The sequence below is a fragment of the Peromyscus maniculatus genome, chromosome 1, assembly GCF_049852395.1.
Source record: "Peromyscus maniculatus bairdii isolate BWxNUB_F1_BW_parent chromosome 1, HU_Pman_BW_mat_3.1, whole genome shotgun sequence".
NCBI classification, from domain to species: Eukaryota; Metazoa; Chordata; class Mammalia; order Rodentia; family Cricetidae; genus Peromyscus; species Peromyscus maniculatus.
This window is the reverse complement of record NC_134852.1, coordinates 33,698,349-33,714,507: the sequence shown is the minus strand read 5'-3', so window position 1 is coordinate 33,714,507 and position 16,159 is coordinate 33,698,349. Positions and strand designations below refer to the sequence as shown.

Here is a 16,159-nt window from a genome sequence, read left to right as displayed (position 1 = left end):
CAATAGGACAACTCTGTTTCACACCAATTAATTCAAAAGAGCCAGCAGAAATGAATGTTTTTAACAAACAGAAAAAGTGACAGATGAAATGCTGGATATGCCAACTGTGCATATCTGACATACATTATAATACATATGCAAACCTGTGCTCCATAAATACACATATTTATCATGTTAACTAATCTTTAATTTAATCATGGCTAGTGTGAATGAACAGTTCCAGGATTTCCAATTCTAGTACACTGATCTGTATGTCTGCCTTTATGTCAGCAGTGGACTATATTAGCTTTGTACTAAAATTATGAAATCATGTACGATATCCTGCAATTTTATTGTTTTTTTTTTTCAAGATAATTTTATGGCCAGGTATGGTGGTACTTGCCTCTAACCCCAGCTCTTGAGAGCAGAGACAAGTGGATCTCTGGGAGTTTGAGGCCAGCTTGATCTATATAGTGAGTTTCAGGACAGCTAGAATGGACTTTGCTATTTCTGTGCAAAATGCCACTGGGGTTTTGATCTGATGTGCATAGAACTGATAGACTGCATTCAGGGATATTGTCATCTATTAAAAAAAGTCTTTTACCAAGCTGACTTATTCTTGTAATTCCAGCCACTCAAGAAGTTGAGGCAAGAGTATCAAGTTCTAAAAGTGCCTATCACAACCAATTCAAGGCCAGCCTGGTTAATTTAGTGACATCTGTTTCTAAGTAAAAATTAGAAGGCAGAGCTTAGAGTATAGCTCAGTGGTAGTGCATTGCTTACCATGCACAAAACCCTGGGTTCAATCCCAGTACTGCAGAACAACAGTGATAATGAGATTAAGTCTTCCAACCCATCAACCCCAATGGCTGTCATTTCTTGTCTTCTTTCATCATCTCTTATTTGGTAGTTTTCTGAGTGCAAGTCCTTTATCTCCATGGTGGAGTTAATTCTAAGTATTTTATTCTTTTTGGTGCTTTCATAAATAAATACTTTCTTCATTTCCTTTCCAATTGTTCACTGTTAAGGCTGGGACTATTGCTCAGGGGCTGAACACTTGCCGGGCATGCATGAGGCCCTAGGTTCAAGCTCCACTACTGCTGGGAAAAACAAAAATCCAATTGTTCATGGTCAATATTAGTATACAGTAATACATCTCACTTGGGCATGTTCATTTCATTAGCCAACAAATTTACTAGTTTTGCTCATTTAGTTGAGAACTTTCTGTAGAATGTTAAGGATTTTCTGTGAACAAGTTCCTGTCATCTACAGACATCTTTAGCACCTCATAATTGGGCACTCTCCATTGAGAGTCAATAGCCTGGGCCTTCTGTCACTTAGATCACAGCCACAAGAGACCACTTATTCATGGCTGCCATGACTGAGACCCTGAGGATAAGATAGAAATATTGGATATTCACCACTCAAAATTGCAATAGCCCTGTCTCACATTTTCACAGCTTCACATGATTGCCATGATGAAATTGATGGAATTCAAGTATTGGAAGGAAAGGTAGAACTAACCTAGAAACACAGCAAGGTGAAAAGAACAGCTGCTAAAATCCTCACACTTCATCTCACTCAATCAGTCTTCCCCCAACAAGGTGGGAAGGTGTTTATCAGCTGTTAGAGTTTCCTGGTAGAAATTTCCCAGTCACTTATGCATACTATCGTATATTCTGCAAATAGGGAAAGTTTGACTTCTTCCTTTCCAATTTGTATCCCCCTGATATTATATTGTTGTCTTATTGCTCTACTTAGAACTTCGAGTACTATATTGAATAAACATGGGGAGAGGGGACAGCCTTGTCTTCTTCCTGATTGTAGTGGAATCGCTTTGTGTTTCTCTCCATTTAATTTGATGTTGGCTGTCAGATTGCTGTAAATTGCCTATATTACATTTAGGAATCTTCCATGTATTCCAGATCACCCACTCCACCACCTTTGTCATGAAGGGGTGTTGGATTTTGTCAAAGGCTTTTTCAGCATCTAATGAGATGATCATGTGGATTTTTTCTTTCAGTTTGAAATATGGTGGATTACATTGACAGATTTTTGTATTTTGAACCATCCTTGCATCTCTGTATGAAGCCTACTTGATCATGGTGGATATACATATACATATATATATACATATACATATATATACATACACACATATATATATATATAACTAGATTTCATCCTCCAGGATGTGTCCATGATGGGCTTAGACAAGCAAGGTATTAGTAGAGGGATATACTTGTGAAGGTGAGCCTGAGATAGCCCTCAGGAAATATATGTATTTACTGTGTTCTTGAATTCAGTTTGCCTGTTTTTTATTGAGTATTTTTGCATCAATATTCGTGAGGGAGATTGGTCTGCAATTCTCCTTCTTTGTTGCATCTTTGTGTGGTTTGGGTGTCAGGGTGACTGTAGCCTCATAAAAACTGTTTAGCAATGTTCCTTCTGTGCCCCGGCCAGCAGGGTCTTCAACGGAGACCTAAGGGAGGTCCGGCGAATGAAAGGGACAAGAGACACAAAGAATGAGAGCAAGGCAGGACGTCTGATCAAGCTCCATAATTTTATTTTACTCTCAAGGCATATATAGGTAGGCACAGGTGGTTGAGAGCAGGAAGGGACTTAATTATGGGGGTTGCAAGCAGGAAGGGACTTAATTATGGGACGTTCGGCCAGCAGGAAATGTTGCTCTGAAGGTTATCTATCTACCCTTGTCTAACTGCCTAATTGCTTAACTGCAGCTCATTCACCTGATATCTGAGAAGAGGTTCTGGTATCTGTGGGAAGAAGTTCAGGTGCTATGGAGACTCAAGCAAGGCCTAGATCTAAGAAAAGAGGAGAGAAACCCAAATATGGCAGCATGTGTGTCAAGGGTCGCTTAGGCTTATGGCTTTCGTCATTTCTGTTTCTATTGTGTGGAACAATTTGAAGAATATTGGTATTAGCTCTGCTTTGAAATTCTGGTAGAATTCTGTGCTGAAATCATCTGGTCCTGGGCTTTTTCTGGTTGGGTGATTTAATGACTGTTTCTATTTCATTAAGTGCTATAGGTCTATTTAAATTGTTTATCTGGTCTTGATGTAATTTTGGTATATGTTACCTATCCAGAAAATTGTCCATTTCTTTTAGATATTCCAATTTTGTGGAGTAGGCTTTTTGAGGAATGACCTAATGATTCTCTAGATTTTCTCATTGTTTGTTGTCATGTATCCCTTTTCATTTCTGATTTTGTTTATTTGGATGCTCTCCTTGTGCCTTTTGGTTAGTTTGGGCAAGGGATTGCCTATCTTGTTGATTTTCTCAAAGAACCAACACTTTGTTTCATTCATTCTTTGTATTGTTCTATACGTTTCCATGTTATTCATTTCAGCACTAAATTTGATTATTTGCTAGCATCTATTCCTCCTGGGTAAGTTTGCTACTTTGTGTTACAGAGCTTTCAGGTGTGCTGTTAAGTCTCTAGTGTAAGAGTTCTCAAACTTCTTTATGTGGGCATTGATGCTTTGAATTTTCCTCTTAGCACTGTTTCATTGTGTCCCATAGATTTAGGTATGTTGTGCATGCATTTTCATTGAATTCTAGGAAGTCTTTAATTCTTTATTTCCTCCTTGACCAATTGGTGATTCAGTAGAGCATTATTCAGTTTCCATGAGATTGTAGACTCTAATCTTTGTTGTTGAAATATAACTTTAAGCCATGGTGGTCCAAAAAATAGAGGAGGTTATTTTAAAATATTAAGGACCCACCTTAATAATATTCTTTTCGGGGGCTGAGAAGAGAAGCCTGTGAACATGGACAATTATTTTTTGAAAATGAATCTGAGGAAACCAAGCTCTTTTCTTTGTTAACTTTATTTCTCTGGGATAAAATCCTGTCTACAGAGCTACAGTGCTGTTCTCCTGCCTCACTCATTTCTTGTCTGATCTCTCTCTATATTTATCTATTGTCCCCTCTAAGTTCTATCTTAATTCTGTCATCTTAATTCTACCTCGACAGGACCTTCTCATCTTGGCCTTACTCATCTAGTATTTCCCTATCTGGCTCTTCCTCAGGCTGTCAGGTTTCTCAGGGAAGCTCAATGGGAAGACTCATCATAACCTATCTGTAGGACAGCCCTGAACAGCAAAGGCTGGGAGGGCTCTGGTCTACACAAAACAGCAGAGGTCAGTGTACCTGGAGGGATCTGAACCTTGTGTCTCAAGGCAGCAATGGGTCAGTGAGGTCCAGGAGATAAAATGATGTCTGTGGTCATATTGTGTTCCCCAAAATATTGTGCACCCTAATAAACTTATCTGGGTTGGAGAACCGAACAGCCACTAGATACAGAGGCTAGAAAATGGTGGCACACACACGCCTTTAATCCTAGCATTCCAGAGGCAAAAATACCTCTGGATCAATGTGAGTTCAAGGCCACATTGGAAAAAGCCAGGCATGGTGACACAGGCCTTTAATCCCAGAAAGTGAGCCTTTAATCCCAGGGAGTGAGGGCAGAAAGCAGAAAGGTATATAAGGCTTGAAGACCAGAAACTAGAAGCTTTTGGCCTGGTTAAGCTTTCAGGCTGTTGAGAAGCAGTTCAGCTGAGATTCATTCAGATGAGGACTCAGAGGATTCTAGTCTGAAGAAACAGGATCAGCTGAGGAATTGGCAAGGTGAGGTGGCTGTAGCATGTTCTGCTTCCCTGATCGTTCAGCATTCACTCCAATACCTGGCTCCGAATTTGTTTTTATTAATCAGAACATTTAAGATTCCTGCTACAAAGGTCTCTGATTTTAAGTCTTGAGTGTGACCATCACCAAACACTGCAGCTCAGTTCACTCATGAGAAAGTCCTGGCTATTCCAATACACAGCACAGGAGGCCCCATTATCTCTGAGCACTCAGTCACTCCATCTGCCTTTAGTTTGCTTCCTGCCTGATTATTTAAGGATCTGGGTTAGCTGGGAGTTAAGAGACTATCTCAAGTTGTAAGAAGCCTTTGCAAGAATCAGAAGTACCACACATGACAATCATCTCTCTGTGGTCAACACAGCACTGCTACCCAAGCCCAACATCACAACCAACAATTCCAATCCCATGGAGGGTGAGGACTCAGTAGCATTAATGTGTGAGCCTGAGACTCAGAATACAGGCTACCTGTGGAGGATAAATGATCAAAGTCGCTCAAAAGAGGATAGGCTGAAGCTGTCTGAGGACAACTCTCCCTTTACTCAGTGTTGTGAAGACTGGCACAGGACCCTATGAATGTGAACCTAGAACTCAGTGAGTGCCTGCCTAAGTGACGATTCTCTCTGAACATTACCTGTGAGTATTTTCTGTTTCATCCTGGCCCCAACTGCCTAAAAACAGAGGGCTAGAGCTACCATCCTCAGTCCCAGTCCCCTTGGGTTCATGACACAGACCTATCATACAGATACCTAGGCTGCCAGGACATCCTGTCCCAGCCCAAGCATATGTGGACAGACCCAGCATTGAGCTTGAATGGGTTGCAGGGAATTCTGCCTAGAGAGACTCATGGTGATGGAGGTAGGGGATATGTAAGACTCAGTCTCAGTGCACACATGAATGTGCAGAGGGGATGTTTTTGTGTTGTGCTTGGCAAAGATCAGGGCTTGTGCATGCTGAATGAGTATCTTCCACTAATCTCCTCCCAAACACATGCTCAACTAAGGTTAAAGCACAGCTCAAAGAGATACTATGTCCTTCTACAGAACAGGATTTCCCCTTCCCTATGCTGACACCACATGTGACTTTATTCTGTTTGCTCCAGATGATCCAGATGTCCTGATCATACACCCCTCAAATATTCATTTACATTCAAGGACAAACCTCACATCTCCTGCCACACAGATGCTAACCCACCTGCACAATACTCTTGGTTTGTCAATGGAGAGCTCCAGTCATCCTCCCAAGAGCTCTTTATCCCCAATCTCAACACTAATAATAGTAGATCCTATTCCTACCTCATGTATAACATTTTTACTGGAGTCAATAGAACCACAGTGAAGCCAATTACAGTCCTTAGTAAGTGGACCTCTGAAATATCAAAACCAGGTTTGTAGTGGAGTCGTTTGGTTTTCTCGGAAGGTGCAGAAGCATTTAATTTCCAGCCCAGGACTATGGGAACAAGCAAAACTCAGTCTTCCCCCAAGCCTCCTGCTCCATCCCTATGTCTAATGGCCTCCTGGTTCTCTGGTTTCTGCCTGATAGGGATGGAGCTTGCAATGTGAGGAGGAGGAGGTTCTCCCAGTATTAAAAAGTCTTCAGTTTGGTCCATTCTAATCCCTGCTGATCAGTCAATGATCTGCCAGGTTTCGCTTGTGGACCAGAGCATCCTAGAAGCCCTGCCAGAGTTGAGCAAGGCCTTTTAGGCTTCTGCCAGCAGCACTTCTGAACATGTTCAGGAGAAAAAAAAAAAAAAAAAGTCTTCAGTTATGTGAGGGACTTTCCATGATTAGGAGATCTCCAGGTCAAGATTTCTTTCTGTGCCTAACACAAGCTTTCCTGTCCCCTCCATTTTCATTTTATGATCTCCATGACCTACAAGGAACACCCAGGGCTTTCAACTGTGCTCACTTTCTTATTCTCCAAATTGGAGGAGAATATTCCCCACACATGGGGACTAGACCTTTGCTCCCAGGTCTGCTCCTGTCTCAGCTCTGAGTCCATGGGATGGGAAGAGTGGGTGGAAAAGGTGTCTGGAGCCCTGTTCTGAGTCAGGGTGAACCATGTCACTGACATTTGATGATGCTCTTTTGCTTACTCTTCTCAAGATTCAAAAAACAAATGTCAGCTGAATGTGGTGGCCCACATCTTTGATGCCAGCACTTAGGAGGGAGAGGCAGTTAGATAGTGTGAGTTTGAGGCCAGCCTGGTCTACATAGCAAGTACCAAGTAAACTAGCACTGTACAGTGAGACCCTGTCTCAAAAATACCAGTACTGAGGATTAGAGTGTCAGTCTGTGGTTAGCACTGTGACTATTCACTTCTTCTCTGTATTATTTAATCCATATCCATGGGGCAGGAAATAAAACTTTTCTTCAAAGATAAATTCTTCAGTTAAGGATTTCTCCCTGTCCTGAGTTCTAGCCTTTAACCCCTTTAAGATTAGCTGGGCCATCTTAGCCCCATGACAAATTATTTAATAAAAAATAAACAGAAGGCTATTTCATAAAGGAGGGATCCGACAATTCACACTCACAGAAAGTGTGAGCAAGAATTCCCACAAAAAATCATTGAGAAATACATTCCCTCCACCATGAGATTTCAGGACAGGTGGGTTGAAGAGGCTCCCAGTGTGGAATCTACACAAATACCCTGAGTCAGGGTCACCGTGGGTCATCTTGGTAGGAGTAAGATTCAGCTCTTTCTTTACAGACCATATCTTGAACATGCAATTTTGCAGAAGGCCCCTTCACTGCAAGGGCTTGTGAACTGGCTGAACTCGCTGAGGGTGAAGGACTCTCAGCTGGTTCCCTCCATATTTATCCACAGATGCAGTGACTACACCCTCCATCCAAGTCACCAACAACACAGTCGAAGATTTTATCTCTGTGTTTCTGACCTGCTTGTCAAACGACACTGGGATCTCCATCCGTTGGTTCTTCAAAGGCCAGAGTGTGGAGTTCAAAGACAGGATGCATCTGTCCCAGAACAACAGCACCCTCCAAATATACTCTGTGAGGATTGAGGATTCTGGGGACTATCAGTGTGAAGTATCCAATCAAGTCAGTTCCAAGAGGAGTGACCCCATCCAGCTGGACATAATACGTGAGTGATTTCTGTTCCCTCCTTGCTCCATAGTGTTGGGGATGAGGCAGTTTCTTTATCAACAGAATGCAGAATTGGTCAAAATCACAGGGAGAAAAACATTGTTCAGGAAACAAATACAGCCAGCATGTTGATGGATGCATGTTAATCTCATGATACAACGCCAGGCAAGGTGAGCACAGTGCTGCATGCCTTTAACCCCAGCACATCAGAGGCAGAGACAGTTGGATCTCTGAGTTCCCAACAACCCTGGTCTTTGTAGCCAGTTTGAGGTTAGCCAGAGCTACATAGTGAAATCCTGTCTCAAAAGAGAGAGAGCATGTAGCAGGAGGCATAGAAGTACAATGCCAGCTCAGATTACATGTGAGACCCTGTCAATAATAACAATAATAGATGTCAATAGAGCAAATAAAAATGCAAAGTGATTAAGAGTTTAGGGTCTGAGTCACACACACAGTCACCCCAAAGAAACTAGTAAAATATTCATGTTACTCTACACAACTTTGGACACATTCAGATCTTTTTTAGGTTATTTCCAATACCTAATATGAATACTGCAAAGAACCTAGTCTTATTGTGTTGCAGACAGGAGAAAGATAGGAGGAAACAATACATTTTTCACTGTAGAGATACTTTTTCAAGTAGTTTGTTTCCAAGGTTTCGATCCATAAATATAAAATCCATAGATAGAAAGGACCTGTAATGAGTTTCTTACTACATTTGCATATCTGTTCATTTTGTGTGCATGTCCCACACCCATGAGTGGAGGTCAGTGGACAATTTGTGGGAGCCAGTTCTCCAGGGACAGGGAATTGAACTCAGGTTGGTTCACCAGCCCTTTATCTGCTAAGCCAATTCCCAGGCCCACATTTATTTGTGCATTTATCTCTGTGTGGCAGTTAGGGGCAGGTACTGGGAGAGAATACAGCAGGCACTCTTCACAACTGAGCCATCTTGGTGGCCCATATACTGAGTTTCATTTTTTTTTAATATAACTCTGTGTCTGTTTTTAATGCAAAAAGCCCATTTGAAACATTGCTTTCTGTGCATATTTCAGAACCAACAAAGGTATGCAGACTGTACCTCAAAAGTAGTTAGTGTTTTATTTTAATATTGTGTTAACACTGTTTAAAGTTAGACAATTAGGCTATTTTTTCAATTGTTCTTTTCCAAGGTAATTAACAAGGTAAAGCAACTTAGAACAACATATTGTTCCTCTTTTTATAAAATTTTTTTCAAAAGGATCTTGAGAGAAAAATCATAATGAATTTGGAAGGTAATATAAAGTATCTCTGAACAATTTTAATTTTTTTCAGAGTACAATAAAAACATGCCAATGTATCTTAGCAAGGCTACTTTAAGCTCAACTCTTAATGTTTCAGTGTGCTTTTATGTTTCTCATTAGACTCAAATTTGGACAATTTTAAGAGATGAGCTCACTGTGATTGCGTGGTTAATTCAAGTGTGGTTAGTTACCAAACTTGCTATTCCTGAGGTATAATGGCCCTAACATGCTAAGCACAGGATCATCAATGATACTGAATTGAGGAAAAACAATGAAATGACAGGCTAAGAGAAAAAAAGTAAAAACAAACAAAAACCTGAAAAAATTCCAGCCAAGTGAAGGTCATGATTGTAAAAAGGCATGCCATAAGAAAGATAAAAAGCCACAAACGGATCCTCTGAAGATATGTAGAGTATTTGATCAAATTATTTGTGAGACTTTTGAGGTACAGCTTTAGTGTTATAATAACTTTTTATAAAATATAGACTGTTTTATCAAAAATATTTATACATTCTGTTATAATATATTGCTTTTGACCTCAATAACTGCCAATATAAAATCTGGATCCAGTGGCCTAAAATGTAAAAATGCACTTAATATAAATGCTGGAGTTTGAGGTGTCTGCTTGACCACTGTACAAAAGTGATGAAGTGGTAAAATTAAATAATATGCCTACAACACAGAATACATTACAACTTGTACATATACATGTTCACAGCATGTATACCATGATAATATCTATGGTTTAACAAAGATAGAGTTCCCTTCTACAGCAGACACAAGAACAAGATGACTAGGTTGATAACAGTGTAGAATGCATTATTGATAAAGGGTTAATCAGGCTCACTGACTTTGGAAGACCCAACTGAACATCCTCCAGGGTGTCTCGACTTTGGGAATGCATATAGTTAGCACAGTATCTTGGTTCCAGCTGATCAGAAGGCCTCACTCTTTTTTTTTAAATTTTTTTAAAATTTATTTTACAACACCATTCAGTTCAACATAATAGCCACAGATTCCCCTGTTCTCCCCCTCTCACCCCCCTCCCCCTCACCCCAGCCCACCCCCCATTCCCACCTCCTCCAGATCAAGGTCTCCCCCCGAGGATCGGAATCGACCTGGTAGACTCAGTCCAGGCAGGTCCAGTCCCCCCCTCCCAGACCGAGCCAAGCATCCCTGCATAAGTCCCAGGATTCAAACAGCCAATTCATGCAACGATCCCAGGACCCGGCACCAACGCACAGCTGCCTCCCAAACAGATTAAGCCAAATGACTGTCTCACCCATTCAGGGGGCCTGATCCAGTTGGGAGCCCCTCAGCCTTTGGTTCATAGATCCTGTGCTTCCATTCATTTGGTTATTTGTCCCTGTGCTTTATCCAACCTTGGCTTCAACAATTCTCGCTCATATAAACCCTCTTCTTTCTCACTAATTAGACTCCTAGTGCTCCACCAGGGGCCCAGCCGTGGATGTCTGCATCCAGATTCCTCAGTCCTTGGATGGAGTTTATGGCACAACTATCAGGGTGTCTGGCCATCCCATCACCAGAGTAGGTCAGTTCCTGCCATCTCTCGACCATTGCCAGCAGTCTTTTGCGGGGGTATCTTTGTGGATCTCTGTGGGCCTCCCTAGCTCTCTGCTTCCTCCCCTTCTCATGTGGTCTTCATTTACCATGGTCTCCTATTCCTTGTTCTCCCTCTCTTTTCTTGATCCAGCTAGGATCTCCCACTCTCTTTCCCTCGACCGTCGCTCTTCATTGTTCCCACTCATGACCAGGCTGTTCATGTAGATCTCATCCATTTCTCTGTGTCTTTTTTGGGGTCCCGTTTTCCAGGTAGCCTCACTGGTGATATGAGTAGCAGTCCAGTCATCCTTGTTCCACATCTAGCATCTTCCTATGAGTGAGTACATACCATATTTGTCTTTCTGAGTCTGGGTTACCTCACTCAGGATGATTTTTTCTAGATCCATCCATTTGCCTGCAAACCGTATGATGTCATTGTTTTTCTCTGCTGAGTAGTGTTCCATTATGTATATGTGCCACAATTTATTTATCCATTCTTCAGTTGAAGGGCATCTAGGTTGCTTCCAGATTTTGGCTATTACAAACAATGCTGATATGAACATAGCTGAGCAAGTGCTCTTGTGGTATGATTGAGCATTTCTTGGGTATATGCCCAGGAGTGGTATAGCTGGATCTTGGGGGAGATTGATTCCCAATTTTCTAAGAAAGTGCCACATTGATTTCCAAAGTGGTTGTACAAGCTTGCATTCCCACCAGCAGTGGAGGAGAGTTCCCCTCGTTCCACATCCTCTCCAGCATAAAGTGTCTTCAGTGTTTTTGATCTTAGCCACTCTGACAGGCATAAGGTGGTATCTCAGAGTTGTTTTGATTTGCATTTCCCTGATGATTAGGGATGTTGAGCAATTCCTTAAATGTCTTTCAGCCATTTGAGTTTCCTCTGTTGAGAATTCTCTGTTTAGTTCTAAAGCCCATTTCTCAATTGGACTGTTGGTCGTTTTGATGTCTAATTTCTTGAGTTCCTTATATATTCTGGATATCAGTCCTCTGTCACATGTGGGGTTGGTGAAGATCTTTTCCCATTCTGTAGGCTGTCGCTTTGCCTTGTTGACCGTATCCTTTGCTCTACAAAAGCTTCTCAGTTTCAAGAGGTCCCATTGATTGATTGTTTGTCTCAGTGTCTGTGCTACTGGTGTTATATTTAGGAAGTGATCTCCTATGCCAATGCGTTCAAGACTACTTCCTATTTTCTCTTCTAGCAGGTTCAGAGTAGCTGGATTTATGTTGAAGTCTTTGATGCACTTGGACTTAAGTTTTGTGCACGGTTACAGATATGGATCTATTTGCAGCCTTCTACATGTTGACAGCCAGTTATGCCAGCACCATTTGTTGAAGATGCTTTCTTTTATCCATTGTACAGTTTGGGCTTCTTTGTTTAAAATCACCTAATTGTAGGTGTCCTGATTAATGTCAGTATCTTCAGTTTGGTTGCATTTGTCCACCTGTCAGTTTTTATTCCAGTACCAAGCTGTTTTTATTACTGTAGCTCTATAGTAGAGCTTCAGGTAAGTGATTATGATGCCTCCAGAGGTTGTTTTATTATACAGGATTCTTTTGGCTATCCTGGGTTTTTGTTTTTGCGTATGAAGTTGAGTATTGTTCTATCCAGGTCTGTGAAGAATTGTGTTGATATTTTGATGGGGATTGCATTGAATCTGTAGATTGCTTTTGGTAAGATTGCCTCTTTTACTATGTTAATCCTACCTATCCATGAGCATGTGAGATCTTTCCATTTTCTGACATCTTCTTCAACTTCTTTCTTCAGGGACTTAAAGTTTTTGTCATATAGGTCCTTCTATTGCTTAGTTAGATTTACCCCAAGGTATTTTATATTATTTGTGGCTATTGTAGAGGGTGATGTTTCTCTGATTTCTTTCTCAGCCCATTTGTCATTTGTATAAGGAGGGCTACTATTTTTTTTTAGTTAATCTTGTATTCTGCCACATTACTGAAGGTGTTTATCAGCTGTAAGAGTTCCTTGAGAAAATTTTTGGGGTCACATATGTATACTATCATGTCATCTGCAAGTACTGAAAGTTCGACTTCTTCCTTTACAATTTATATCCCCTTGATCTCCTTTTGTTGTCTTATTGCTCTAGCTAGAACATCGAGTAGTATATTGAATAAATATGAGGAGAATTGTCAGCCTTGTTTTATTCCTAATTTTGGTGGATTTGATTTGAGTTTTTCTCCAATTACTTTGATGTTGGTTGTTGGCTTGCTGTAAATTGCCTTTATTATGTTTAGGTATGTTCCCTGCATTCCTGATCTCTCCAAGACCTTTATCATGAAGGGGTGATGGATTTTGTCAAAGGCCTGTTCAGCATATAATGAAATGATCACGTGGTTTTTTTCTTTCAGTTTGCATATATGGTATATTATATGGAGAGACTTTTATATGTTGAACCATCCTTGTATCTCTGAGATGAAGCCTACTTGATTAACATGGATGATTGTGTGATGTGTTCTTGAATTCAGTTTGCTAATATTTTATTGAGTATTTTTGTTTCAATGTTCATCATAGAGAGTGGTCTGTAATTCTCTTTCTTTGTTGCATCTTTGTTTGGCTTGGGAATCAGAATAACTGTAGACTCATAGAAAGAGTTTGGTAATGTTCCTTCTGTTTCTATTGTGTGGAACAATTAAAAGAGTATTGGTAGTAACTCCTCTTTGAAGATCTGGTAGAATTCTGCATTGAAACCATCTGGTCCTTGGCTTTTTTGTTTGGGAGACTTTTAATGATGGTTCCTATTTCCTTAGCGTTATTGGTCTATTTAAATAGGTCATCTGGTCTTGATTTAACTTAGGTATGTGGTACCTATCCAGAAAATTGTTCATTTCTTTTAGATTTTCCAATTTTATGGAGTACAGGTTTTTGAAGTATGACCTGATGATTCTCTAGATTTCCTCCTTGTCAGTTGTTATGCCTCCCTTTTCATTTGTAATTTTCCGAATTTGGATGCTCTCTCTCTGCCTTCTGGTTAGTGTGGATAAGGGCTTGTCTATCTTGTTGATTTTCTCAAAGAACCAACTCTTTGTTTCATTGATTCGTTGTATTGTCTTTGTTTCTATCTTATTGATTTCAGCTCTCAATTTGATTATTTCCTGACATCTATTCCTCCTAGGTGACTTTGCTTCTTCTTATTCTAGAGCTTTCAGGTGTGCTGTTAAGTCACTAGTGTGAGAATTCTCCAATTTCTGTATGTGGACATTTAGTGCTATGAATTTTCCTCTTAGCACTGCTTCCATAGTGTCCCATAAGTGTGGGTATGTAGTATATTCATTTTCATTTATCTCTAGGAAATCTTTAATTTCTTTCTTATTTCTTCCTTGACCAATTGGCGATTCAGTTGATCATTATTCAGTTTCCATGAGATTGTAGGCTTTCTGTAATTTTTGTTGCTGTTGAAATCTAACTTTAAACCATGGTGGTCTGATAGAATACAGGAGGTTATTCCAATTATTTTGTATCTGTTGAGGTTTGCTTTGTGACCGAGTATGTGGACAATTTTAGAGACAGTTCCATGGGGTGCTGAGAAGAAAGTATATTCTTTTCTGTTAGGGTGGAACGTTCTGTAGATATTAAGTCCATTTGAGTCATTACATCAGTTAAGCCCCTTATTTCTCTGTTAAGTTTTGATTTGGCAGATCTGTCCAGTGGTGCAAATGGGGTGTTGAAGCCTCCCACTATTAATGTGTGGAGTTTTATGTGTGATTTAAGCTTTAGTAATGTTTCTTTTACATATGTGGGTGCCCTTGAGTTTGGAGCATAAATGTTCAGAATTGAAACTTCCTCTTGGTGTATCTTTCCTGTGATGAATATGTAATGTCCTTTTTGATCTTTTTTCACTGATTTTAGGTTTAAGTCTATTTTGTAGGATATTAGGATAGTAATATCCAGCTTGCTTCTTAAGACCATTTGATTGGTAAGACTTTTCCCAGTCTTTTAACTGAGGTAGAGCCTATCTTTGAAATTGAGGTGTGTTTCTTGTAAGCAGCAGAAAGATGGATCCCGATTTTGTATTTATTCTGTTAGCCTTTGTTTTTTTATAGGTGAATTAAATCCACTGATATTAAGAGATATTAATGACTCATGATTGTTAGTTCCTGTTATCTTTTGGATTGTAGTGAGTGTGTATTTCTCTTCTTTGGGGTTTTCTGAGAGGGGTTATCTATTGCATGTATTTTTGTGGGTATATCTGACTTCCTAAGGTTGGAATTTTCCTTCTAGTGCTTTTTGTAGGGCTGGATTTGTGGGTAGGTATTGTTTAAATCTGGTTTAGTCCTAGAATGACTTGTTCACTCCATCTATGGTGATCGAAAGATTTTTCTGGGTATATTTGTCTAGGCTGGCATCCATGGTGTCTTAGTGTCTGCATTATGTCTGTCCAGGTCCTTCTGGCTTTCAAAGTCTCCATTGAGAAATTGGGTGTTATTCTGATGGGTTTGCTTTTATAAGTCACTTGGCCTTTTTCTTTTACTGCTCTTAATATTCTTTCTTTATTCTGTAGATTTAGTTGTTTAATTATTATGTGATGAGGGGACTTTTCGGGGGTGGTCTAGCCTTTTTGGTGCTCTATAGGCTTCTTGTATCTTCATAGTTATTTCCTTCTTTACGTTGGGAAAGTTTTCTTCTATGATCTTGTTGAATATATTTTCTGTGCCTCTTAGTTGGTATTCTTCTCCTTCTCTATCCATATTATTCTTAGATTTGGCCTTTTCATGGTATCCCAGATTTCCTGGATGTTTTGTGCTATGGTTTTTTTGGCTTTGATATTTTCTTTGACTGATGAATCTATTTCCTTTATTGTATCCTCTACACCAGAGAGTCTTGCTTCCATTGTTTGTATTCTGTTGGTTATACTTGCACCTGTATTTCCTGTTCGTTTACTCAGATTTTCTATTTTCACCATTTCTTCCGTTTGTGTCTTCATTGTTTTTATATACCTTTTCAGGTCTTGAAGTGTTTCCCTCCCATGTTTAATTGCTTTTTCATGGTTTTCTTGGCTTTCTTTAAGGGATTTATTGATTTCTTCCAATTTTTATTTGTCTTTTCCTCTATTTTGTTATTTATTTCTTCCATTTTTTTGTTTATCTTTTCCACAATTTCTTTTTTCATTTGTTTCTTGAGAGGCCTCTAGCATCTTCATGATGCTGTTCTTAAGGTTGCTTTCTTCTGCTTCTTCTACATTGTGATGTTCAGGTCTTGCTGTTGGAGGAGGGCTAGGTTCTGGTGATGCCATAATGCTCTTCATGTTGTTGTATGTATTTTTCCCTTGACATCTGCCCATCTCTTCCTCTAATTGGTATAAAAGGTACCTGTGTGAGTGAGTTGCTATTGTCTCACTCTTGTGTCTGTGTCTCAGGGGGCCCTTCTAGGTGCAATTTTAGTTCTTGGTCTAATTGGAGCAGGTAGATTCTGTGCTTCAGGGAACTGCTCTTGGGTCAACCCAAGCTTGTTAATTCTGTGACTCACAGAGCCACTCTTGGTCTTATTAGGGCTCTTGGTTCAATCAGAGCTTACAGATTCTGTGTTTCAGGAAGCCT

The 16,159-nt window shown here is 40.0% G+C and overlaps 1 protein-coding gene and 1 non-coding gene across 2 annotated transcripts in view; both read left to right on the top strand.

The window, feature by feature from the left end:
• Positions 1–16,159, top strand: part of LOC102907489 (cell adhesion molecule CEACAM1-like) — a 44,923-nt gene that overhangs the window by 21,838 nt on the left and 6,926 nt on the right. The window contains exon 6 of the mRNA XM_076574129.1: positions 7,471–7,746. Coding sequence (XP_076430244.1) covers positions 7,471–7,746 — 276 coding nt within the window. The remainder of the gene's footprint in view (positions 1–7,470; positions 7,747–16,159) is intronic.
• LOC121827007 (small nucleolar RNA SNORA52) lies at positions 6,246–6,376 on the top strand. The gene has a single exon (XR_006069156.1). It is a non-coding gene; the product is annotated as a small nucleolar RNA SNORA52 (small nucleolar RNA).